Source organism: Zingiber officinale, chromosome 5A (genome assembly GCF_018446385.1).
Source record: "Zingiber officinale cultivar Zhangliang chromosome 5A, Zo_v1.1, whole genome shotgun sequence".
NCBI lineage: Eukaryota > Viridiplantae > Streptophyta > Magnoliopsida > Zingiberales > Zingiberaceae > Zingiber > Zingiber officinale.
In genome coordinates, this window is record NC_055994.1 from 105,449,688 (window position 1) to 105,476,359 (window position 26,672).

Below are 26,672 nucleotides of genomic sequence, written 5' to 3' on the forward strand. Positions count from 1 at the left end.
GGAGGTGTAAAATAAACAGTAGTGTGCGCAAACGATGCACTATACGTTGGACGTGGAGCACGCGGAGGAGTCGGCGAAAGCAGAACAAGCATTGAGGCAGTCATATGACCACACTAGCAAGCAAAGTGACCTTGAACATCACAGATCTGACAGCACCCAAGATAACAATTGAGACTAGACACAACTGGATGTGCAGGAGGATGCGCAAACAATCCAGGAGTAGATAGGCGCGACTGATGGGACATCGACGGAACCTGCTGGCAACCACCACGATAGTTTGAATAACCATTACAAGAATTCCCTGCTGGAGCCACAAGAGCAGTCATTGGCGTCAAAGATGGAGATGGTCGAGACTTTTAATTGAGCTTCATAGCTGAGGAGCTGCTCGAATAGCTCATCAAAGGTAATAGGGACGTCACAAACTTGTAGAGCATGTGAGATATTGCAATAATCTTGACTAAGACCATTCAGGACACGAATGGAGAGCCCATCAAAATCAACTTTGACATTCATAAGCGCAAGAGCGTTAATATTTCTTTTGATGTCCTACATATAATCAATGATAGATCTGTTACCCTGCTGAGGGTTGGCAAGATTTGATGATGAGTCATAATCCTGCCACGTGAGGGAGCAGCGTAGGTTCTCTCCAGTGTCTGCCATGTATCTGTAGATGAAGTTGATGAGGAAATAAACTGTATAAGAGTAGGAGACATCGAACCTATAATAGCGTTGAGGAGAAGTTGATCTTGACGGAGCCAGAAAATATGATCAGGATTCGCCTGAGGGACCATGACATCTATAGGCGTTATCTACATAGGGGGCAGAGACGTGAGCCATCAACAAAACCCAGTAAGTCATATCCGAATAGAAGAGACGTGAACTGCAAGCGCTATGTAGAGTAATTAGAGGTGGTGAGTTTCAACTGTGCTTGAGCATTGATGTTGAGAACCACAAGGGTAGAAGATGAATCAGGAGTATTTATGAGAGATAGCCGGCGAATGATGTCGTTGGCGGCAACCATTGTAGACGACAGCTGGTGGATATAGTGGAGAAAAGAAAAAAAAGATTACTGTTAAGCTTAGTGCTATGATAGCATTTTGAAAAACACATAAAATAAGAAAACATATAAAATACTATAAAATAAATAAGTATTTTCTAATAATTTATTATCTAATAATTAGGATACAAATAAATATTTCTTAATAATAATTATTTCCTAATAACTAAAAAATAAATAAATATTTACTCATAATAATTATTTTCTAATACATAGTCCATTGTTTTATTGCAAACATCAAAATCATAATGTCATAATTGCAATGTGTGACTTTGAGCGTATTGCCAATTCTAAAGAAGACTCCATCCCTGATAATAAAAAAAAATTCAACAAGCAAGATATATATGAACCCTATCCGATTATTTATGAAGCAATAATATTTTATTTACTAATTCATCCACCACCCTTGTTATGATGCCAACCACTTTGGTGGTGCCTTTGACTCCCAAAGGTTTGTCGATCGACAACCCCTCATCCGAAGCGACAAACAATGTTGAAACTCATGGGTAATAATAAAAAGGAAAGCCCTTTATGAAGATAATTAACATATTATTATGATTATAAAGATTATTAGGTTAATTGTAGAATTAAGTCTCTTCCATTTGATTTGGGAGGACAAAAAATAAAAAACTTTTCACTTCAACTTGTTTCTCTTAAGCATCTATATGCAACTATCACTTGTTTCTCTAAATCTTGTACATTTTTTTTTTAGCTTTTTATCGAATCACGCAGGTAAGGTTTCAAAATTATCAAATCACGTAGAGTAGTTTATAAATGACTAAATCATATACCCACTTCCATTTTTGCCCTTGCTAGTATTCCTAGTGGAGTCGAGTTTTTATTAGTTGAATCAATTTTTTTAGCCAGTTTTGACAAATTCACATTTAAAAAATCATTACACCCAATATATTGTGTCAAATTAATATTTGATATATATTTATAATCAGAAGAACTAGACGAATACATAATAACTAGTTTCATGTCATTTCGAGGTCTCTAAGTTCATCAGCCAACGGTTTTAGCCAAAATCGACTGATGGACTTAGAAATCTCGGAATGACATGAAATCGATTCTTATGTATTCTTCTAGTTCTCCTTATTATAAAAATACTATCAAATGTCAATTTGATTGAGCAGTAATTTTTTAAATATGAATGTGTTCGAAAAATTAATTTGTGTTCAAAAAATCACCACTCTCAATATGTTAAGTCAAATTGATGTTTAAGGGCATGAATATAATCACAAGAACTATACGAACACATAGGACATGGTTTTACGTCATTTTAAGCTCTCTATGTCCATCAATTAATTTTGACTGAAACTCTTTAGGTTAATTTTACCAAAATCGGTTGATTGACCTAGAGTACTCAGAATGACGTGAAACTAGGTCATATGAGTTTGTCTAGTTTTATGATTATATCTATACCATCAAATATCAATTTGACCTAATATATTGAGAGCAGTCATTTTTTTAACATGAATTAGTTTTTTTTGGCACATTCATGTTTAAAAAATGATTGTTCTCAATATATTGGGTTTAATTATTATTTGATAGTATTTTTACAATCAGGAGAACTAGAGAAACACATAGGAACTGATTTCATATCATTCTGAAGTCTCTAGTTCCATCAGTCGATTTCGATTGAAATCAGTTGATAATCTAGAGAGTTTGGAATGACGTAAAACGAGGTTTCATGAATTTGTCTAGTTCTTATGATTATATTTATGTCCTCAAAGATCAATTTGATCTAATACATTTAGAGTAGTAATTTTTTTAACACGAATTAATTTTTCAAACACATTCATGTTCAAAAAATCAATGCTCTCAATATATCTGGTCAAATTATTATTTAATAGTATTTTTATAATCAAGAGAATTAGACGAACACATAGGAACTGATTTTATGTCATTTCAAGCACTCTAGGTTCATCAACCGATTTTAGCCGAAATTGGCTGATGGACCTAGAGACCTCGAAACGACATAAAACTTATTTCTATGTGTCCATCTAATTCTTATGATTGTAAAAATGTTATCAAACATCAATTTGACCAAAATATATTAAGATTAGTGAGTTTTTAAACATGAATCAATCAAAACCGACTAAAAAAATTGATTCGATGGATAATGGGTACATAATTTGGTTATTTATAAACTATTCTATATAATTTAGTAATTTCGAAATGTTACCATTGGTTAGATAAAAAACTTTTATGTTTTTTAATTGAGTTCGTAAGATTTAGAATTCATATTTAGAAACACATCCAACAAGTCCATCTGGCTCACTAGCTTAAGGCAGTAAACAGTTCGTTCATTAAGTTTGACACCTAACTAGAGTGGGTTTTTCGATCATCCCCTCTAAAGGATCCAACTTAGTCAACTTAACCTAATGGATTGACTAATAAACTCTGTGATCTTACACCAACACGAAATAATAGATTCAAACCAATGGATTAGCTTACATGGTCATAAATTAATATCTTTTTTCTTTAATACATTTTGAACCTATTATTTTATCTATTTTTATATTTTAAACAGAAGAGGCATGTAGAATGGTAAAATTCTCAAAACACATATCTACCTATCAAGCACTGTAGTATATATTCAAACAATAATATTATATTTAAAAAATAAGTACCATTATAATATTAAAAGGGTAATCTGGTCCAAAAGTTTCCGCCTTGTAGGGTCATAAAAAAAAAATGATCATTGTATATAATCTTAATTTTTTTAAAGAGACTATTTTTAAAATTCAAACTCATAATCTTTATATTATAAAATAATAATTTTACCGTCTGTTAAGACTCTTCTTCTATTACTTAAATATTATATTTAAAAAATCAATATTTATACTTATTTTTAAAAAAAATAACATCATTTGATATTATATAAATCTTAAAATTAATATTATTAGTGGTCCATCGTACGTAATATCTACCTGGTCATAGAGATAAAATAAAAACAACTATACTATTTAAATTTAAAAGTCAAGTATATATATATAGAGAGAGAATTTTATAGTTTTAAATACACCCGTTAATAAATTGACGACATCAATTTTTTTTTTTTTTTTTGTAATGTCCAGATCAAATTTCATTTTATTTTTCATATTGTGGGGCCATATAAACACAGCAGAGCATGGCCATCCCACCTCAAAAGCTGGATCAGTAACTGGATAAGCCTCCTCGTTCCCACCATCAGAGAAGCCACCTAATAAACCTCGTCGGCTCCGGAATGAACGCCCTCTCCTTCCTCCGCCCTACCGCCCTCGCCCCTCTCCAACCCCCCTACCGCTTCTCCGATCCATCACTGATCCCTCGCTCTCGGCTCCATCCGCCTCGATCCGCGGCGGCGCTCAAGAGCCCTCGAGGCTTCGGCCCCTCGCCGCGGAAATCCGGCAAGAACCGCAAGAGTGATAAGAGGCCAGGATTCGACGAAGACGACGAAGATGAAATCGAAGACGAGGACGATGGCGGCGGGATCATTCCGGAGGCGGTGACGAACCGGATGATGCGTCGGATGGGAGTGTCGATTGGGATCCCGCTCTTCGTGGGACTCCTCTTCTTTCCCTTCTTCTACTACCTGAAGGCGGTGGCAAAGCTGGACGTTCCCAGCTGGGTGCCCGTCCTCGTCTCCTTCTTCTTCTTCGGGGCGTCCCTCTTGGGGATCAGCTACGGGATCGTCTCCGCCAGTTGGGATCCGCTCCGGGAGGGTTCTTTTCTGGGCTGGACCGAAGCCCAGCGCAACTGGCCTGTCTTCTGGCAGTCGCTACGCGGCGGCGGCCGCCTTAAAGGGAAATAGCTAGCCACCGCCCCAGCGGTACTACTACTACTACTACTTGTCTTCTTCCACTACTTTCCCTTTTCCTGATGGGCTCCATCGTTTGTTTCATGGAATTTCTCGATAATATGCTTCAACATTTTTGGTATTTAATCAGAACTGTTTTCAATCGTATTACATCGACTCTCTGATTTGGTATTTCTCGACGCTTTGTTTTCAATTGTGTACTGTGAACTTGAAGCAACACTTAGTTTCGTTCTACAGATCTATTTATAGAGTGCCTTGTCCTTTAATGGCTATTGAATTCGTCTCAATTTAGATCTAGAAATACAATTTACTCCTATTCCGTCGAATTAATTTCAGCATCCCTCGTTCTGATATTGTTGCTTTTCCTATTCATCCTTCCGAGGGTCTTCTTTGATCGAAAGCTTGTGTTGTTCAACATTTGGGAGTGCACCTACGCAGGACTATTTGGGTGTTAGACCATCTCCAACCACAAACTCTATTTTAATGCACTTTCAACACAAATTTGGTGTCATTTGAGCACCAAAATTTTTTCCAACTCCAACCATGAGACACCATTTTCTACATAAAAGGAATATTCTTTAGAATATTCTATTTTTCCATCTTATAATTTATTATTCAACATACATATTAATTTGTTAAATATTTTTATTACGATAATAATTACTATTAATTTTTATGATACTATGTTTTTAGTTACAAGAAAATTAAAATTAGTATTTTTATAATATTAAAAAAATTATGATATTTAAAAATATTTAAAAATAATATCATATTAATTTATAATATTTAAAAATATTTTAAATATAACTTGCCTATTATGATATATTATATTAAAAAAATCTCTACTTGCACCAAAATGGTGCAAGTGAACAGTGCAGCACCTACTTGCACCATTTTGGTGCAATTTTTGGGGTCACCATTGGAGAGGATATAATATCCTTTTTACACCAAAATGGTGTAAAAGGGCACTGGTTAGAGATGTTCTTAGATCACGAGAGAAAATTGTCGCATTTTTTTTTTTTAAGTTGGTGGGTAGACGTGACAATAATTTCTCTAGAGATAGTTGAATATTATATATATATATAGATGCTGTAACCAGATGGCCTCTAAAATTTATCCTTGTTTCACTTTTTAAATTGAATTTCAGCATTGGTTTAGACTTTTATATTTTGGTTTTGGGTTGGTCAGTTAAAATCAACTCTTGTTAAATTTTCAAAATCCTATTTCTAACCATTTTATAGAAATTATTGATCTGGTAACCATGTTTAAAACAAAGTTGCTTTTAAAAATAAGCCAATGCTAAGCTCAGAAATTTTGGACCTAAAAGTTGGTATTATTATTATTTTTTATAATCTAAATTTTTGGACTCGCCTCTTTAATTCTGGAGGTTCTTCTCCTTTGATTCATCTACTGAATAAATTAGTCGACCTCTACAATATTTGTTCCATTTGAGATTTTAATCCTGGTCATTTAATGAACCAGAAGTTGGACATACTCAAAATGTTAACTAAGTAGGATACTTTATCCTGATCCATGTAGGTAATTAACTAAGTAGGATAATATCATCTTAAAAAAAATAAATGATGTAACTCTCATCTTAGCCTTAAAAAACAAGGATAAAAGATAGGTAGATTAAAAAATATGTGAACGATAATATTAAATCAGTGATGTGCTTCACCAATTTGAATCATTGTCCATTAATACTCATCAACAAATGAACTAACTGATCTAAATTTGAGATCGAGATTATTGAGATATCTTTTTAAGGGTTGTTAGGGACTCAACCTAGTCTAAAGAATTTTTTTATTAATTTATTATATATTAATTCTTTTTATATATACACCCCTTTACCACTCAAATCTAATCCACCTTATTTTCCTAGATCACATTAAAATTACAATGACACTATTTCATTTTACAATGAACTGCAATTTTTTTTTTTAAAAAAAAAACCAGATAAAATTGAACTTGGAGCGACTACTTCAGCCTCATGGAAATTTCAATTTAACAAAAATACTGTGAAACCTTACTGGAAGATTTAGAAACTTAATCAATTAAATCCACGAATTCCCAAATTGTAAACCATGGTTGCCCATGAATTAATCAACACAAACGAATCGATCAATGGAATAAAACAAGGGCAATATATGACAATAAAACACCTCTAAACTTAAGAGCAACATAAAAGGGCAATATATGCTTGCTTAATGTTTTAAAACACACACAACTAACCAATCTGCTAAAAGGATAAATTAGATGAATATAAATTAATGAGGGTAAAATTTCTCTAATTCCAACTAGTTGATTAGGCCAATGAAGAAATCAAAATTCAGAACCATTTTTGTAAGTGCAAACTAATTCAAAGACATGCATAAAACCATTGTTTCATTGGTGATGTACACTTACATATCCGCATGCATAAAAGATACCGTTAGGATATCATGTATTAGTGTAATTTTTAATTAACAATTTTCTCTAATATTTCGTGTGTGATTTTTTTCAGTGAGAGTTTTTCCTCTAAGTGAGATTTTATTTTCTCTTCATAAGATATTTATCTCCTTCACTTCAACCATTTCATCCCAATCTTTTAGGTGATTTCAGAATTCAATTTTGGTGCTGTGGTGATTGATACTAGAGCCTAAATTTGGTAATTCAACCTCAATACCAGTTACCCCTCTGTTCTCAATCATCATCAAGATTTGGCGTCATCCTCATCCACAATTTTTCTAAAGGTTGCTCCTAATTATTTTGGGTTCTAACTGAACTCTCTCACCCTGGTCCCGCTTCTACGCACAGCCTGGTACCTCACACTCTTCATGAGAAATACATTGTAGCAGGTCCCTCCTTCATTTGAGCCAGCGCCAACGAAATCGTCTAACGTCCATCGATAAGACCACAAACTTGTTTCCATCGCAACCACTCGCCAGCAATTTGCTCTACCTAGCCAACATCTCCTCTCCCTCTGACGACATCTGAATTATGATCAAAAACCTCATTTTGGCACCTTTGTATTTATCCCAAAAAAAACCATAATTAAATAGATAAATATTCTGAAATAGTTTTTCCTTAAATGAATGAAACCTTAATTAAAGGCAAAAACAAATGAATTACAAGTAAAGAAGGGTAGAAGCAAGGTAACATTTGGGTTTAAGCAGGTTACGGCTTAAATAAAGCACCATTACCTGTCCATCTGATGCCAACAGTGGAGATCCAAATTCCAACACCTTATTAATGTCGAAACTGCAAGAAACAAAGAAATAAAGTACAACATTTCATATTCCAAGATCAATCAATAAATGAACACCAACAAATAAAACCTTTTAAAGGAGAGTCCTGTGGTAGTGTTGGGGCATATGTTTGAAAAGGACACTCCAACATCTCTTGAGGCATCAGAAAATCCAACTTCTGCCAACTCTGCTTCTAGGGATTTTAGAAGCTCCTTAAGAGATATGTGTTTAACATTCTCAGCAATTGCTCCAACAGCACGAGCAGCCAGCAACTCTTGTATCCCGGTTCTTGCTTCGGAGATATTGGGAAACCTACATTGTTCAAGAAGAATCAGTTGATTTGAGCTTGTTAACCATTTCTTAAAAGTTTTGGTTATAAAACAGTCAAATGCATATCCATTCGAGTAAAACTAAAGTTGTCCACCCAGACCATGCTACTGATCATTTCAGATCTTCTTTAAACTAAAATAGGCTTATAAAGGGAATTTTTCAAGTTTGTATGCAAGCCCCAAGATAATACTGGGTATGAGAAGACATGACAACAATAGGATATGCAATAAGATTTGACATTTAATTTAGTGAACCAGGTTGCTCTTATAGACACTAAAATTCTCACTTCTCGATGCCAATGGCAATCATAATCAATTTGCAAAGAGCAACAAGCCCAGCTGGTGTATGGTGGATAATCTTAAATTTCAAGGTTACATGATGTTGAATAAGCAAATGTGTCTCTCAAACATTCTTAATCATAAACCAAAATGGTGCAAAGTTTGTGTCGAAGCAGGAAAACAATCTGCATGCAGAGCCAGCTGCACAAGCAGAGGCACTGAAAAGATGCACATAATTAAAAGGCAAATCACCACCTAACAAAATTAAAGCTTGACTTGAAAGACTCCAAAAAAATATCTACAAAGAACCACAGTTGATAGCTAAAAGCAATCAGGTGCTAATCAAGTGAGCTCTCTTGTATTGCAAAAGAAGTGCATGGAGTGGAGGTGATCTATTAGTTTATCATAATCATCAAATATTGGTATATCATCCATCAATCAATAAAAAAGGTAGTCCGATACAGAAAACTCATAACCAATATAGAGTCCCAAAGAAAAGTCTATTATACACAGCCTTGAACCAAGAGACTATTTCCGAATCTTAAATCTGTGGCCTCTAGGTCACACAACAACAAATATAGCATTGTGCTAAGGCATCAATCAATAAATAAATATCTCTGTATTGATCAATAGAGTAAATGAGTACATCATCATCAATCAGTAGAATGTAAATGAGTATATCATCAACAATTCATTATTAATTGCAGATAAATAGCAAAGAAATCCTACTTAATGTCGTAGGTAATTAGTGATAAATTACTGGTACTGGTTCTAAGTTAATGAGATGCCAAAAGAAAGGGAAGTGCAAAAATGAGAAGGCAAAACAAAAAAATTGACACTGACACACATCACAGTAAAGAATGTCATACACTCTGCAGTGTAAAGAAGAATTTTGACAAGATAACAATTATATTTAAGGCTTCAGGCATATGATACAAAGTTAATATAAGCTAGTCACAGTTGCTATATTGATGATTAAGACAACAAAGATCCATATAAATCAATTAGCGGAAGAAGATCTAAATCAAGTGAGGATGAGGAAAGAAAGAGGTAATGCATTTCTATATAAACTTGAGAAATTAAAGTAGAAAATTCACTTTCCATGAAATAAAATAGATACGCCAAAGTTACAAGTGGTAAATAAAAGTCGGATTCAATCAAAAAAAATATTACTATTTTCCAGAAATAGATTTTACAATCTTAAAATAGCAAGCCGAAGGTGGCCATCCATGTAAAAGGAACAGACAACGCATTGATAAATAGGTGGATCAAGAATCTATATTCACTAAAGGTGACCATCCAAATAATTGGATTAACTGAATCTAAAATTAAAACAAGTGAATAGAAACCAGATAAACACAATTTTTCATACCAAAAAAAAAAAAACATAAGTTTATGCAAAATGAAAGACAAAAGAAACATAATATTCTATCTCATACTGTTGAGTACTCAGCAAGTGCAAAAGAAAGATAGAGAACGCAAAGGATAATGATAAGATGGATATGATGCCACACTAAGAGAAGGATAAGAACCAAGATAATGTCTTTAAAGAACATTTAACCTTAGTTGTTTCTTTGTCCATGTGACGATCCTAATAATATCGTATAGGGGCAACAGTGAAAAAACAACAATAGCCAACTTGCTCAAACTAAAAAATTCTATAAGAATTCTTTACAATGAGATTTGTTATGTATGAATATATGTCCAGAAATGCTGAAGATAAGAAAAGAAGAACGATATCAAAATAATTAAAGAAAGAAACTTAATCATTTAGTAATTAAAATAAAAAATGTCAATGTGATAAAGAACCATTTTCATGTTGGACATCAAGTTACATAAAGGCAAATACCTAAGTAAACTCTTCTACGGTAAAAAAACAGAAGAAAATTTAATAGCATTTAACTTCTTCGACATATCAAGCATGTTAAAATGGCTTCTCAGTGAGACAGCCACAAACAACAAGCTGCGAGGTTTAATCTAATGATAAAGAGACAATTAAAACTAGGATTTGGTAATAAATAAAGAAGAAAATCAATAAAGCAAGAAAGTGTCGATACCTTTTTTAGATGGGAGTTCAACTCTTGAGGGTGTGACTTTGCAATATCCCCAATTTGCTTTGCAGCAGCAAATCTTGTGGCCTGAGTCGAACCCGCTAAATTTTTATTAAGAGAAGTTTTAGATGAGAACAGATGATAAGAAAGTTTTTTAAAAAAATCACTTCAGGTTAAAATCTTATACACATATACACATGCAGCTTAAGATCTAAAGGATACTATCCAATAATGTGAGCAAACGATGAAGCCAAGATGAATCTTGAGCCATAAAAATGGGGAGATTTTGAGTTCACTCATTCAGCAAGAGAAGTTGTCCTTGCTTGACCAATAAACACTACTAGGCTCTGAGCATAAAATTGGTTTTGCACACAACTCCAAATAACTCAGCTAGCTGGGCAGCATCTTGCACATTTTCAGGATGGAGTTGTAATTAACCCACAATATCCTTCATTAGAATGTTCACAAAACAAGTATCAATGTTTTGGGCTAAGATTTACAAATTATTCCAATATATAAATTATAAAGTACTGACAAAAGGAAGCAGAATATGCAAGATAAATAGAACAAACCAACAGGTTAAACACTATCATAGTAGTCATAATACTAGCAAAAATAATAACTTAAGAAACAGCAACAGTATTTTCACTGAAAAATAATGGTCAACTGAGTCAAAGAAGGATAAAGCCACAATGAGAAGATCTCGAATGCTATATACTTGAAAGTTTCTATTTTTCCTGCAGCTACAATAAGACTAAGGCCAAGATGCATAATGAAACCTTGTGTCAGCAAAAAATCTTTAGGAGCAATTCAAAGATAGTATGCTTTTTGAATTTTTTAATAAAAACAATGGAGAATTGTATATGAACCACTGTTCTCAAGATAATCAAGAATTTAAGTCAGCGCAAGAACTGTGACTAGCTATGAGATGAGAATAATGCAATTAAGCGAATAACGAGTGATGATGTTTCTTCTCCTAGATATTCTTGCCCAATCAAGTAACAACCCATCTAAGCGTCCTGATCCAATCCCTCCTTTCAATTCTCACCCACCAACATACCTTCTAGTGATCCAAAATTGATCACTGATGTTTTTTCACAGATGGAGGATCTAGTTCCCATGCCAGCTGCACCAGACAACAAGATGAACCATCCTCAACTTCATATACCAACCAGCTACAAAAGTTAGTTTGTTTACTTTTGCAGCCATTATGCAGGTGATTAGCTCAATTAAGGCCCAAATCTGGAAAATGCTTCTAAGCTCAAATTGGTTGCAGTGAATTAATGCTTTGTCCCAGCTACAAAAGTTAGTTTGTTTACTTTTGCAGCCACTATGCAGGTGATTAGCTCAATTAAGGCCCAAATCTGGAAAATGCTTCTAAGCTCAAAATGGTTGCAGTGAATTAATGCTTTGTCCCATTTTGAATACAAGAATGACAAATGATCCTGTCCGAAAGTAGAGGCGATGGATGTTGGGGATGTGTAGCTCCTGTTGATCGTGCATAGACTTTGAATGAGACGATCCTGTAACCACAACCACGTCAGTGCAGAGCCAGGGAAGGGATCCTGGCGTTGGCCCTCCGACGCTCAAGTCAGTCATCGGCGATGTAGAAGCAGCGGAGCAAAGAAGCAAAGGAATAGTGTAGCAACAGTAATGTGCGCGTACCTTTGACGAAGCTTGGACCCTCTTTATATAGAGCCCCTATAGCGCGCGTGCACGCTTCCCAAGGAGTGCACACTTTTTAAAGCTTTTCCTGAAAAGATGTGTCAGTAAAGTGTCCCTGACACAATACCTTAACGAGTCGAGCATATATCTGAAATGATAGTGGAATCTTCTGCCATACGATCTTCTGTCTGAGCTAGCCGCCGACTATGTTGCCTGTCATCGGTGCTTGCTCCCAAAAAGAATCTCCAGCTAGCATTGTCTTTTACTTGGCCGAGCAGGATAGCTGCTCGGCTCGAGTTCTCACCTTCTACTCAGCTGAGTGTACTATCTGGCTGAGCGGGAAGGCCGCTTGGTCTGTGCTCCCACTGTCCTGGCCCATGAGTCACTGTTTGGCCGAGCAGGAAAATTGCTCGGTCGCCCTTCTGTTTCTGTGTAGCTCGGTTGTAAATCCGCCCTGCTGTTCTCTTGTAGATCGATATAAGACTGAGCGGGGTGGCCGCTCGGCGTGCCCTTGCAGATACCTGACACTTGTCTTTCTAAGCGTCGAAAGCTCGGAACCTCACCGAGTTGTTATGATGTCGAATCAGGTCTTCATTATCCTAGTCGGTCGAGCGGGTTACCCGATCGGCCGGTGATATAGGGGCGTTGACCACCTTGACCTTGAACTCCACCGTGGCAATGACCCTTCGCGAGGTGGGCTCCTCCTTATTACCTCATCACATATCTCCCCCTCAATTCTAGTCGAAGGAGGCTGCAAGTCCGACTAACTGGACAAAAATTTTCTCTGGAGATCGGTAGCCCGATCGGCTGTGATACTAGTTGGGCTCCGACCGGCCTGCTTGAGAATGTCGATCAGCCATGGTACTGATTCGTGAGGCTGTCCGGAGCTAGGAGTATTTGCACTTGGGGATTTTTCCTTTGGTGTTCTTGAGTCAGTGCGGTCAACACTGACATCACCCGGATATCTCAGAATTTGTGCAAATCCCCTCCATTAAGGCCGAGCACGCTCCTATGTCTGTTAATGGTGCATATTAAATGCTGACCCATGGAGATGCGCCACGTGTCGCTGTCGTTGTCACCGCACGCCCGAAGCGATAGGCATTGATGTGATGTTTGACGGTTTGAATTCTACGGCCGGATCTGTATCTTGGTTTCTGCACCCTAGATCGGACGGTCCCGATCGGCCAAGCCTGAAGTTTATAAACTTCATAGCGCCGGCTTCTCCTCCAAGATTGCATCTTCCTCGAGAGCTACCGGCGACTTTCTGTTCCATGTGCGATCCTTCTTTGACGACTTGTTCTGGTGACCTACGCCCCTTCTCCGACAACTTCCTTCCCCTTTCCAATAAGCTTTCCTCCCTATCTTGCTCATCCTCGATCCTTGGCCTTTTTCTTCATTCCTGGTGACCCTCCTGTGGTCGTTTTGTTCTTTCCGATCACATTTTTTCCACTATTTCTGCTTTCTTTTACAATGACCAGCTCTTTGTAGCCCTCGGACCCATCTCCTGGACTCTGGTACACTACCATGGAGACCAGGTTTGATGTAGGAGACACTAAGAGCCTCAAGAACGTTTTTGAGATTCCCCCTGATCACGAGATCATTTTAGCTTCTTCGTCCGATCGACCAAATGATCCACCGACCGACACCATATGTCTATTCAGGGACCATTTTGTGGCCGATCTCCGCTTCCCTATCCATCCCTTCATTGTTGAAGTCTGTAATTATTTCCGTGTTCCCCTTCCGCAACTTGTGCCAAACTCCTTTCGCCTTCCATGCGGCGTCATTATGTTGTTTCTGCTGCACGACATCCCTCTGACTCCTCGAAATTTTCACTAGTTCTATTACCCCAAACAATCAGAATCGGGACCTTTCTATTTCAGTCTCGGGTCGGGCTGGTGTTTTTTGAAAAAATATCGACTTCCAATAAATATTGGAAGGAATACTTCTTTTTTATGTGTCTTCCTGAACGGCCAAGCTTCTGGACCCGCTGGCATGTCGGATTACCACCTAACCCGATCTGAAGAAATACAAGAGTTGATTGGACTATCTACATGTAGCATCCATGATGGCCGGCCATAAGTATGACATCCATAAGCTGCTACTAGAGGGTGTCATGTACATTTTTGGCCTGAGTCTGATCCGCACCCGGCTCCCGAGCGACTTAGGTATGGAACTACTTGATCCTTTCTTTTGAGTCTAACTGATTTCTTTTCTTATTTTGTAGCCGAAGTCATGTTGCGAGCACGTGTGGCTGGCCAGACAAAGCTTAAGGATGCTGAGGTCGAGGCGGCGGCTGTAAAGGAACTGGCGAGTCGCGACCTTTTACCGGTCGGCTCCCATGAAGATTTGCTCGTCGAGAGCGGGGAGACGCCCACTGTGGCGGGCGACGGCATCGCCAGCCAGATGCCCAGCATCGAAGTGGCTGATGAGTCGCTCTATAACGACCCGCCTTCTACTAACTAAGCTGTAAGGCCGATCGCTACATTATGCTTTGCTAAATTACTATTGCGGAAATCTGGATTGATTAAAATTTTGCTAAACTGATTACTGGAAAATCTAAACTTAATATTCTAGGTGTACCTAGGAGTTGTACACATGCTAGGGAAGATAATCTATGTCTCTCGGATGTCCTGCTAGCTGTAATCAGGCATTTCAATCGATCCATGGATCGATTGGGCTGTCGGATCGATCCCGTGATCGATCCAGCTTGATACTGGCACGGAAGAAGGCTCTGGATCGGTCGGCTGACCGATCCAGAAGCTGTATCGCTTCTGTATGCGGCTGGATCGGTCTACCGACCGATCCAGGAGTGCACTGATCGGTCGGCTGACCGATCCAGTGGCTCACTGATCGGTCGGCTGACCGATCAGTGAGCTTCTGTACTCACTGTTCGCGACTGGATCGGTCAGCTGACCGATCCAGTGCAGACGCTAACTCTCTGTTCGCATCTGGATCGGTCGGCTGACCGATCCAGTGGCACAGCCCAGTCCTGATCGATCTGTAGATCGGTCTGGGTTTCTGATTTCGAATCAGAACCCTTGATTTTAGCACTTGTTCGTGCCAAAATCTCACACAACAGTTATAGAATGCATGGAAAACGTTCTAATATCTATTAACTAGCATTCTAACATGATATAGTGCAAATCTTATTAATTCATAGCATTTAAACCACTAGAAATGCATAAAAGTATCTTAAGACAAGGAACTAAATTCTTAATTTGCTAAACTCCCTAAGGATCTTCATTCCAAGTTCCTGCCACACACACCATCACTGCATTGACCTCCAGCTTCCTCTGCTAGTCCATCTTTTCTTTACTCTTATCAGCAGTATAAGGAAAAATAGTATCTGTAAGCTTTAAGCTTAGTAAGAAACCATTTACCTCACTAAAACATGCAACGATGCAAACATGTTTTTAAAGAATGCTATTTGAAAACATGCATTGAATTTGTTAAAGCATGGCATACTGGAGTTACATGGCATAAACACTGAAACATGGCATGCATAATAAAATCTAAGCATGGAGCTATCTCATGATATCAACTAGGAGAAAATAAGCTGAAACTGTAACTGAGCTAGTGCTGAGCTGAACTATAATCACATGACTAGGTTATGAATTTGAAAGCTATTATCGTAATAAGTGAAAATACATAATCATGTTGCTAGTGGGCCCGGCAACTGTACTTTGCTGTGCGCGCATCCCTAACTAGACCCGGGTTTGCAAGTCCCGAATTTAGTAGGGTTACTAGGTTGTCTGAACCTAGGGACGACTGTGGGAGCCCAACCCAATGGATATCTAATCCAGTACAGTGCCACTGAAAATAAAATACTGAATATAACTACTAATTGCTTATTTTACTGTTTCTAGGTTATCTGCACCTAGAGCTAGGTTATCTAAACCTAGAGGCGACTGTGGGAGCCCACCCATTGGACCGTAGTCCCATGTAAGCTGAAACTAGACTAATATACTGATTTAAATGCTACTAATGCATTTAACTGAGCTGTTAAAAATATCTGAGGTGGTATTTAGCTACACTAATCATTTTGTCGTACACTTGGTGTGCTCCAACTCTCCCCTCTAATAGGGAGACCACCTCTAGGCACCCGACAACGTCTAGAGCCTCCAACTGAAGGAGAATAACGTGTCTGACCCATCTAGAGGTGCTCAACTAGATCCCTAGTCTGCGAGGAGGGTTTAAACACACCCTGGGTGCCGAAAAATCTGCATATAGCTAAACTAAAGGCATGCAATCAAACGAAAGCTACTATACTGCAGGTGAGGGGTTTCTTACCTTCTATTCGTAATTTCTTACGATTCTAATCGCTAGATTTCCGGAGGAGACGATCCTTTCGACGATCTTCTCGCGTCTAAGCGTTCCTCTCGCGAAGGGGAACGTCCTCGTGTCGGAGATGTTGCCGGAAGGTGTCCTTGAAGCCCTAGGAAGGGAACCCTAGGTTTCTTCTTGTGGTTGGCGCCTAGAGAAGGAGAGGGAAGGGGAGTCGGCGTGAGTTAGGGTGAGGAGAAGAAAGTTGCCGAACCAAACCAAAAATAAACCAAACCCCACTTAAATTTTCTATTTATATTAAGTGGGTAACTCGGCCCAACTTACATATAAATATACTGGGTTCAACTGGTTACTAGAATTATCCGTAAACCATAGGTCTCGGGTTCAATTCCCGCTTAGGCCGTTTTCATTTTCTATTTGTTTTTGCCACATCCGCTACTCTAAAAATTCTGTAAAAATATCCTAAAATTCCAGAAAAATCATAGAATATTTCTAAAATAGTTTTGAAAATTTTCGGGCGTTACAATCCCCCATACCTTATAAAAAGTTCATCCTCGAACTTAGAACAATTCTGGGTACTTCTGTCTCATGCTGGCTTCTGTCTCCCAAGTTGCCTCTTCTGCTGTGTGACTGTGCCAAATAACTTTGACTAATGGTACTTCCTTGTTCCGCAATTTATTAACTGCTCGGTCTATTATCTGAATAGGGCGATTGTCATAGCTGAGGTCTTCGCGGATCTGTACCGACTGGGGCTCAATCACCTGGGTGGCATCTAGGGTATGCTTCTTCAGCATAGAGACATGAAATACGTTGTGGACAGCTGACATTTCCTGGGGTAGCTCTAGCTCATATGCTACCTTGCCCACTCTTCTGCTGATAAGATATGGTCCCACATATCTGGGACTTAGCTTGCCCTTCTTCCCAAAACGCATTACTCCTTTCATGGGAGCTACTCTGAGGAACACTGAATCCCCAACTGAAAACTCTAAGGGTCTGCGCCGTGTATTAGATAGCTCTTCTGGCGGCTCTGAGCTGTCTCTATCCTCTGGCGGATCTGCTATATAGCTGCTGTGGTATCTGCTACTAGATCTGTCTGAAGCTCTAGTTCTTTCTGTTCACCACTCTCATACCAGCAGATTGGAGATCTACACCTCCGCCCGTAGAGAGCCTCGTAAGGTGCTATACCGATAGTGGCCTGATAGCTGTTGTTGTATGCAAACTCTGCTAAGCTCAGATATTTGCACCAACTTCCCTTGAAGTCTAGGGCACATGCTTGGAGCATATCTTCGAGTACCTGATTTACTCGCTCCGTCTGACCATCTGTCTGAGGATGGAAAGCTATGCTAAATTTTAACTTCGTGCCCAAAGCTGACTGTACACACTCCCAGAAGTGTGATGTGAATCTACTGTCCCTGTCTGAAATAATGGTTCGTGGGACTCCATGTAATCTAACAATCTCCTTGAGATACAACTGAGCTAGCTGTTCCATGGAATAGGATATTCTGATAGCTAGGAAGTGGGCTGATTTAGTCAACCTGTCGACTATTACCCAGATGGTGTCGAAACCATTCGTGGTTCTGGGTAGCCCCACTATAAAATCCATAGAGATGTCTTCCCACTTCCATTCTGGAATCTGAATAGGCTGCAGAACTCCTCTTGGTCTCTGATGTTCTGCCTTGACCCTTTGACAGGTCAGACAGATGCTGACATATCTAGCGATGTCCCTCTTCATCCCAGGCCACCAAAAACGTTTCTTCAAGTCCTGGTACATTTTGGTGGAGCCTGGATGCATCGCATAGGGAGTCTTGTGAGCCTCATCTGAAATCTTCCTTCTGAGTTCCTCCTGATCTGGAACACATAATCTGTCGCCAAAATACAACACCCCGCTAGCTGACACTCTAAACTCTCCACTTTCTGTTTCTGCTAATCCTTGCTTGATTTTCTGAATTTCAGGATCCTGTTCCTGAGCTGTCTGGATGTCACCAAGCAAGGTCGACTCTAAGGTCATAGTAGAGAGCTGTCCAACTATGAGTTCGAGACCGAAATCTGTGATCTCTTTCTGTAGGGGTAGTGACATGGCTGCTAGAGATAATAAGGTAGCACTGGACTTTCTTCTAAGTGCATCTGCTACCCTATTTGCTTTTCCTGGGTGGTAAAGGATGTCTATATCGTAGTCCTTGACTAGTTCTAGCCATCTGCGCTGTCGCATATTCAGATCCTTCTGAGTGAAGAAGTACTTCAGACTCTGATGATCTGTATACACCCTGCACTGAGCTCCATACAAGTAATGTCTCCAAATCTTGAGAGCGAACACTACTGCTGCAAGCTCAAGGTCATGGGTAGGATAATTCCTCTCATAATCCTTGAGTTGTCTGGAGTCATAGGCGATCACCTTGCCATCTTGCATCAGCACTGCTCCTAGTCCCAACTTCGAAGCATCACTATATATGTCAAAGCTATCTGCATTCTCTGGCAGAGTCAGAATAGGTGCACTGGTCAATCTCCTTTTCAGCTCGCTGAAACTGTTCTCGCAGTCCTCTATCCACTGAAATTTTCTGTTCTTTCTGGTAAGAGCTGTCAGGGGGGAGGCTATCCTGGAGAAGTCCTCTACGAATTTCCTGTAGTAACCTGCTAATCCCAGAAAGCTTCTGATCTCACTGGCGTTCTTGGGTCTTTTCCAGTTGCTCACAACTTCTATCTTACTGGGGTCTACCATGATACCATCCTTTGAGATGATGTGACCCAGGTAGGACACCTGATCTAGCCAAAATTCACATTTTGTGAACTTGGCGTACAGCTGGTTCTGCTGAAGGGTCTGCAATATTGTCTTCAGGTGCTCTGCGTGTTTTTCCTGAGTTCTCGAATAGATAAGAATGTCATTGATGAACACGATAACGAACTTATCTAAATATTCCCTGAATATCCTGTTCATGAGGTCCATGAAAGTAGCTGGAGCATTTGTCACGCCGAAGGGCATGACTACGAACTCGTAGTGTCCGTATCTAGTCCTGAATGTTGTCTTGGGTATATCCCCTTCTTTAACTTTCACCTGATGATAGCCTGATTTGAGGTCTATCTTCGAGAACACTGCTGCTCCCTTTAGCTGATCAAACAGGTCATCTATTCTAGGAAGAGGATACCTGTTCTTGATCGTGACCTGGTTCAGTGCCCGGTAATCTATACACAGGCGCATGCTCCCATCCTTCTTCTTCACGAACAATACAGGCGCTCCCCATGGTGAGTGACTAGGGCGTATGAAGCCTTTGTCAAGCACCTCCCGTAGTTGCTCATGAAGTTCCTTCAGTTCTGCTGGAGCCATGCGGTACGGTGCTTTGGAGATAGGATTTGTACCGGGAATGAGCTCTATCTCAAATTCGATCTCCCTGTCTGGTGCTAGGCCTGGTAACTCTTCAGGGAAGACTACTGGGTAGTCACATACGACTCTGACCTCTGCTAGCTATTGGTCCTTGTCCTGACTGGTACTGACTACGTGTGCTAAGAACCCCGTACATCCTGAATCCATCAACCTCTGTGCCTTCATAGCTGAGAGAAACTTCTTGGCTTTTCTCCTGGGTTCTCCGACGAATTCGAACTATGCTTCTGCTTCAGGTTGGAATATGACTTTCTGTTTACGGAACTCGATGGAGGCACCGTATTTGATCAAGAAGTCCATCCCGAAGATGACGTCGTAGTCGGTCATATTAATCATTATCATATCGCAAAAGAGCTCTTTATCTGCTATAGTGACCGACACTGCTCTGAGCCAGTGCGTAGACGCCATGATTTCTCCTGAGGGTAACGTCGTAAGGAACTGGCTACTGAGTACCTCTGGAGGTACTACCAACTTCTCAGCAAATGCCCTGGATATGTATGAATGGGTTGCCCCAGTATCGAATAAGACAGTTGTACTTTGCTGTAAAATACTAATCTGACCTATAACAACTGTCGAGGCATTTGCTGCGTCCTCTCTGGTGAGTGAGTAGATCCTCGCATTGGTCGTAGCTGGAGGGGCTTCTAATCTGCCCTGGCTGATATGTGGACCATCTAAAGCGGCCTGCATCTGATGTAACTGAGCTGGCTGGCCTCCATACTGAATCGGCTGTGGCTGCGAAAGACTGGTCTTGTTTGGACACTGCTTGGCCATATGCCCTTCCTGTCCGCATTCAAAGCATCCTCGTGTGCCCTTACGACAAACTCCAGGATGGAATTTCCCACAAGTAGCACACTTTGGATAACTGGGCTGCTTGCTGGCTGGTCCTCCTTTTGGGTAACCCCTGGTTTGCGCTTGTTGCCGGAGTTCCCTTTCCAGTTAGAGCCGTGGGAGCTGTGGCCCTGCTGTTTCTGAGTGCCTGAGCCTCCTTGACCTTTAGCTTCTGAGAGGACTTGTTTCTGCTGCTTGATGCTATTCTGGTAATGCTCAGTGATTAGAGCACTGCTCACTAATTCTTCTGTGGTTTGTGGCCTATGAACGCCACCAGCCACGTTCATTGCTATTTCCGACCTCAGCATCTTGAGCATCAACCGGACTCGTTCCCTTTCTGTGCTGACTAATTCAGGGCATAGACGAGCCAACCTGTTGAATTTCTTCACGGCTTCCTTAACTGATAGGTTGCCCTGACGAAACTCAGTGAACTCGTCGTAGTGACGGTTGGTGACCCGCATGTGAAAGAACTCCTCAAAGAATTCCTTCTCGAAGTCAGCCCATGTCATCTGGTTCACTGGGCGCTTCGCTCTGATTCTCTCCCACCACATACGTGCATCTCCTGTCAGATAGAAGGAGGCGCACTTCACCTTCTCATGTTCTGGCCAGTCCAGAAGCTCCATCGTACTTTTCAGTGTTTTGAACCATGCCTGAGCATCCCATGGTTCATTGCTGCCTGAGAAATTCTCTCGCTTGACTCTCTGCCACTGGATCAGATAGGCTTCTCTCTGCGTTCCTGCTGCTGGGGCTACTGGTGCCGTAGGCTGGACTGGTGGAACCTCTAAGACCACTGGTGTCGCTAAGTTAGGCTCCGGGGTGACAGTGGGAGTGTTCTGCTGACTAGCCTTTAAGGTGGCTATTTCCTGTTGCTGTTCAGCTAGCTGCTGCTGTAACTGAGCCACTAGTGCTGTAAGGTCTGGGGAGGCACTGAACTGCCTGCCTCATGCTGGGGCTCAGTGGCTGGTGCCCTTCTAGCTGGGCGTCCTCGTGCCATTTCTAAAGACATGCAGGACATACATGACTAACACAAGCATAATAGAGAAACTATTGTTATCATGTTAACTACTATCATAAACAAGCATGCTTTAGTTATCTATAACAGAAAAGCAATAAACATACAAAGTGAGAGGTATTCTTACTTGGAAGCTGCAGGTTCAATGCTGATGTGTGTGTAGGAAGTATGGAACACTGCTCTGATACCACTCTGTAACGACCCGCCTTCTACTAACTAAGCTGTAAGGCCGATCGCTACATTATGCTGTGCTAAATTACTATTGATTAAAATTTTGCTAAACCGATTATTGGAAAATCTGAACTTAATATTCTAGGTGTACCTAGGAGTTGTACACATGCTAGGAAGATAATCTATGTCTCTCGGATGTCCTGCTAGTAATCAGGCATTTCAATCGATCCATGGATCGATTCATGCTCTAATCGATCTCGTGATCGATCCACTTGATACCGCACGGAGAAAGGCTGGATCGGTCGGTGGACCGATCCGGAAGCTATATCATCCAGACATACCTGGATCGGTCTCACCGACCGATCCAGGAGTACACTGATCGGTCGGCAGACCGATCCAGTGGCTCACTGATCGGTCGGCAGATCGATCAGTGAGCTTCGGTACTCTCTATTCGCAGACGCCAACTCTCTGTTCGCATCTGGATCGGTCGGCTGACCGATCCAGTGGCACAGCCCAGTCCTGATCGATCTGTAGATCGGTCTGGGTTTCTGATTTCGAATCAGAACCCTTGATTTTAGCACTTGTTCGTGCCAAAATCTCACACAACAGTTATAGAATGCATGAAAAACATTCTAATATCTATTAACTAGCATTCTAACATGATATAGTGCAAAGCTTATTAATTCATAGCATTTAAACCACTAGAAATGCATAAAAGTATCTTAAGACAAGGAACTAAATTCTTAATTTGCTAAACTCCCTAAGGATCTTCATTCCAGGTTCCTGCCACACACACCATCACTGCATTGACCTCCAGCTTTCTCTGCTAGTCCATCTTTCCTTTACCCTTATCTGCAGTATAAGGAAAAATAGTATCTGTAAGCTTTAAGCTTAGTAAGAAACCATCTACCTCACTAAAACATGCAACGATGCAAACATGTTTTTAAAGAATGCTATTTGAAAACATGCACTGAATTTGTTAAAGCATGGCATACTGGAGTTACATGGCATAAACACTGAAACATGGCATGCATAATAAAATCTAAGCATGGAGCTATCTCATGATATCAACTAGGAGAAAATAAGCTGAAACTGTAACTGAAACTGGGCTAAAGCTGAGCTAGTGCTGAGCTGAACTATAATCACATGACTAGGTTATGAATTTGAAAGTTATTATCGTAATAAGTGAAAATACATAATCATGTTGCTAGTGGGCCCGACAACTGTACTTTGCTGTGCGCGCATCCCTAACTAGACCCGGGTTTGCAAGTCCCGAATTTAGTAGGGTTATTAGGTTGTCTGAACCTAGGGACGACTGTGGGAGCCCAACCTAATGGATATCTAATCCAGTACAGTGCCACTGAAAATAAAATACTGAATATAACTACTAATTGCTTATTTTACTGTTTCTAGGTTATCTACACCTAGAGCTAGGTTATCTAAACCTAGAGGCGACTGTGGGAGCCCACCCATTGGACCGTAGTCCCATGTAAGCTGAAACTAGACTAATATACTGATTTAAATGCTACTAATGCATTTAACTGAGCTGTTAAAAATATCTGAGGTGGTATTTAGCTACACTAATCATTTTGTCGAACACTTGGTGTGCTCCAACTCTCCCCTCTAATAGGGAGACCACCTCTAGGCACCCGACAACGTCTAGAGCCTCCAACTGAAGGAGAATAACGTGTCTGACCCATCTAGAGGTGCTCAACTAGATCCCTAGTCTGCGAGGAGGGTTTAAACACACCCTGGGTGCCGAAAAATCTGCATATAGCTAAACTAAAGGCATGCAATCAAACGAAAGCTACTATACTGCAGGTGAGGGGTTTCTTACCTTCTATTCGTAATTTCTTACGATTCTAATCGCTAGATTTTCGGAGGAGACGATCCTTTCGACGATCTTCTCGCGTCTAAGCGTTCCTCTCGCGAAGGGGAACGCCCTCGTGTCGGAGATGTCGCCGGAAGGTGTCCTTGAAGCCCTAGGAAGGGAACCCTAGGTTTCTTCTTGTGGTTGGCGCCGAGAGAAGGAGAGGGAAGGGGAGTCGGCGTGAGTTAGGGTGAGGAGAAGAAAGTTGCCGAACCAAACCAAAAATAAACCAAACCCCACTTAAATTTTCTATTTATATTAAGTGGGTAACTCGGCCCAACTTACATATAAATATAATTGACTCCCCTTTCTTTCAGCACGGCCCTGCTGGGTTCAACTGGTTACTAGAATTATCCGTAAACCATAGGTCTCGGGTTCGATTCCCGCTTAGGCCGTTTTCGTTTTCTATTTGTTTTTGCCACTTCCGCTACTCTAAAAATTCTGTAAAAATATCCTAAAATTCCAGAAAAATCATAGAATATTTCTAAAATAGTTTTGAGAATTTTCGGGCGTTACACGCTCCCTCCACCTGAGTCACTGCCTGCCGCTCGGACCGAAGGCTCCCGTTCATCTGGCGAGCCACTTTCGAGGCGGAAGAGGCGTTGTGCGGGCACACCCTCTCAATCCGCCACCTCTGCTTTGAGGGCTACCGAGCGGGTCAGGACTTCGTCACCCACGCCCATCCCTGAAAAGGCGGAGGCCTCGTCATCTGATCAAACACCGTCTCTGGCTGAGCTGCCGCCCGAGATTGTTACCGCGCTGCCAATTGTCACACCGCCCGTAGCCTTCCTGCCTCCAGTCTTACGACCATCGAGGGTTTTGCGGTCCAACATCCTTCCAGTGCCCGTGCCCCGCCCCTCCAACCAAGAGGCCTCGGCTCACTCGGCTCCAAGCGATAGGCGCTCTATCACGACGATACTCCGTCTGCCCATGGAGGAGTATAGCGAGCCAAACGCCCAGTCCCGCACTCCCGAACACCAAATCATCATATGAGGGCCACTTGCCTAAGTCTAGGAGGAAGCCAGGGGCCAAGCGGGGGTGATGCCTCCAGGAGCGCTTGCCAATAGTCATACACAAATGGCTACGGGGGTAAGGATTTTTAATGTAAATTCAGGATTTACCTTCGATCAGTGCTAATACTTGTTCGTTCATCTACAGTTTTGGGTGGAGAGCCAAGCCATGTGCCAACGGCTCGCCTTTGTGGAGGACAAGCTTAAGAAGCTCAAGATCTTGAGCAGCGCATCCTCCTCCGAAGGGCCATCGTTCGCCGAGGTTAACAAATTGAAGGCCGATGTGGTGAATGCCAATAAGCTCCTCGAGGCCGAACGGGCAAAGTCCGCTGATCAGGAGATGATGCTAGGCCGATTCAACAAGTAGGTCTGTAACGACCCGCCTTCTACTAACTAAGCTGTAAGGCTGAACCGTCATATTATGTTGTGCTAACCATTCCATGACCATCATTAAACCTAAGTGCGGAAGCTGTACTAACCAAAACTTTGCTAAACTATTAACAATTCTTAATTCTATATATGCTAAGGGGTGTAATCTAAACTATTCATATCATGTTTTACATCCCCCATGGTCAAGGAACTGAACTAAAGGTTTCCCAGCAAATTTCAGGCCTCCCAATCGATCCATTGATCGATTGAAATGGTCGGATCGATCCGGTGATCGATCCAGCATGCTACTATATACGGGACTTAGGTTGGATCGATCCAATGATCGATCCAGCACGCTACTGTGCTCGGGGCAATATTCTGGATCGATCGGCTGATCGATCCAGGCTAACCAATCGATCCATGCTAACCAATCGATCCAGTGATCGATTCCGGAGTTCTCTGTTCGCGACGAAACTAGGCTGGATCGATCGGCTGATCGATCCAGACGCAGTCTGTTCGCGGAACAAGCTGCCAATCGATCCATTGATCAATTGAGGACCCCCAATCAATCCACCGATCGATTGGGGTTTCTGATTATGCAGCTAAGCTCTGATTTCAGCACTTGTTCGTGCCAAAATTTCTTATATCAATTCTAAACTAAATGCAAAACATTCTAACATCACACAAATAGTGTTCTAAGCAGGATAGGGTTCATGATTAACTAATTCATAGCAATTAACATACTAAGGCGCAAACTAATAAAATGCTAAAAGGTTTTAGTGCTTAAAATAAGCTTGCTGAAATTCCCTAAGATCTTTATTCCAAGTTCTATCCACACACATCTTCATCGCATTGCCCTCCAGCCTCCGCTAGTCCACCTTTCCTTTACCTTTATCTGCAGTATAAGGAAAAAGTATCTGTAAGCTTTCGCTTAGTAAGAAACCATCTACCTCACAAAACATGCAATCGATGCAAATTATGTTTTGAAAACATGTTATTTGACATACATACTGAATATGCTAAACATGGCATGACATACAACACATAGAAACAAAAGCTAGTCATGGCATACTACTATCTAACCATGTGTAACAAAAGCTGAGTATAGAGCTATCATACATAATCATAGGAAAGAGCTGAGCTGAAGCATGAACTGAGCTAAACTAAACTAAGCTAGTACTGAAGTTAAACTGTATACACAACTGATTTATGAGTTTTGAAAACTAATTATCATAATAGGTGAAAATACATAATCATGCTACTGATGGGCCCGACAACTGTACGTGCTATGCGCGCATCCCTAACTAGATCCAGGTTTGTAAGTCCCGAATTTAGCAGGGTT

The 26,672-nt window shown here is 40.6% G+C and overlaps 2 protein-coding genes across 2 annotated transcripts; one reads left to right on the plus strand and one right to left on the minus strand.

Annotated features, from left to right (window-relative positions):
* The first annotated feature begins 4,206 nt into the window (after nucleotides 1-4,206).
* On the plus strand, nucleotides 4,207-5,041 carry LOC121983101 (protein PAM68, chloroplastic-like). The gene has a single exon (XM_042536075.1). The coding sequence runs from the start codon at nucleotides 4,290-4,292 to the stop codon at nucleotides 4,854-4,856; it is 567 nt and encodes a 188-aa protein (XP_042392009.1). The 5' UTR covers nucleotides 4,207-4,289; the 3' UTR covers nucleotides 4,857-5,041.
* A 2,890-nt stretch (nucleotides 5,042-7,931) lies between these two features.
* Nucleotides 7,932-12,347, minus strand: LOC121979870. Its single transcript, XM_042531853.1, has 3 exons — nucleotides 12,177-12,347; nucleotides 8,180-8,448; nucleotides 7,932-8,102 (listed from the first exon to the last, which is right to left on the minus strand). Exons 1-3 carry the CDS (start codon nucleotides 12,345-12,347, stop codon nucleotides 7,970-7,972), a joined length of 573 nt encoding a protein of 190 aa, XP_042387787.1. The 3' UTR covers nucleotides 7,932-7,969.
* Between the last annotated feature and the right edge of the window lie 14,325 nt (nucleotides 12,348-26,672).

Excerpts from the sequence above, each read along its gene's own strand:
- LOC121983101 (XM_042536075.1), top strand. The coding sequence starts at position 4,290 with ATGAACGCCCTCTCCTTCCTCCGCCCTACCGCCCTCGCCCCTCTCCAA.
- LOC121979870 (XM_042531853.1), bottom strand. The coding sequence starts at position 12,347 with ATGACTGACTTGAGCGTCGGAGGGCCAACGCCAGGATCCCTTCCCTGG. Across the intron at positions 8,449-12,176 it reads CAGGATCATTTGTCATTCTT|AAATGGTTAACAAGCTCAAA; the intron begins GTATTCAAAATG and ends AAAACTTTTAAG. Across the intron at positions 8,103-8,179 it reads ACAGGACTCTCCTTTAAAAG|TTTCGACATTAATAAGGTGT; the intron begins GTTTTATTTGTT and ends TGTTTCTTGCAG.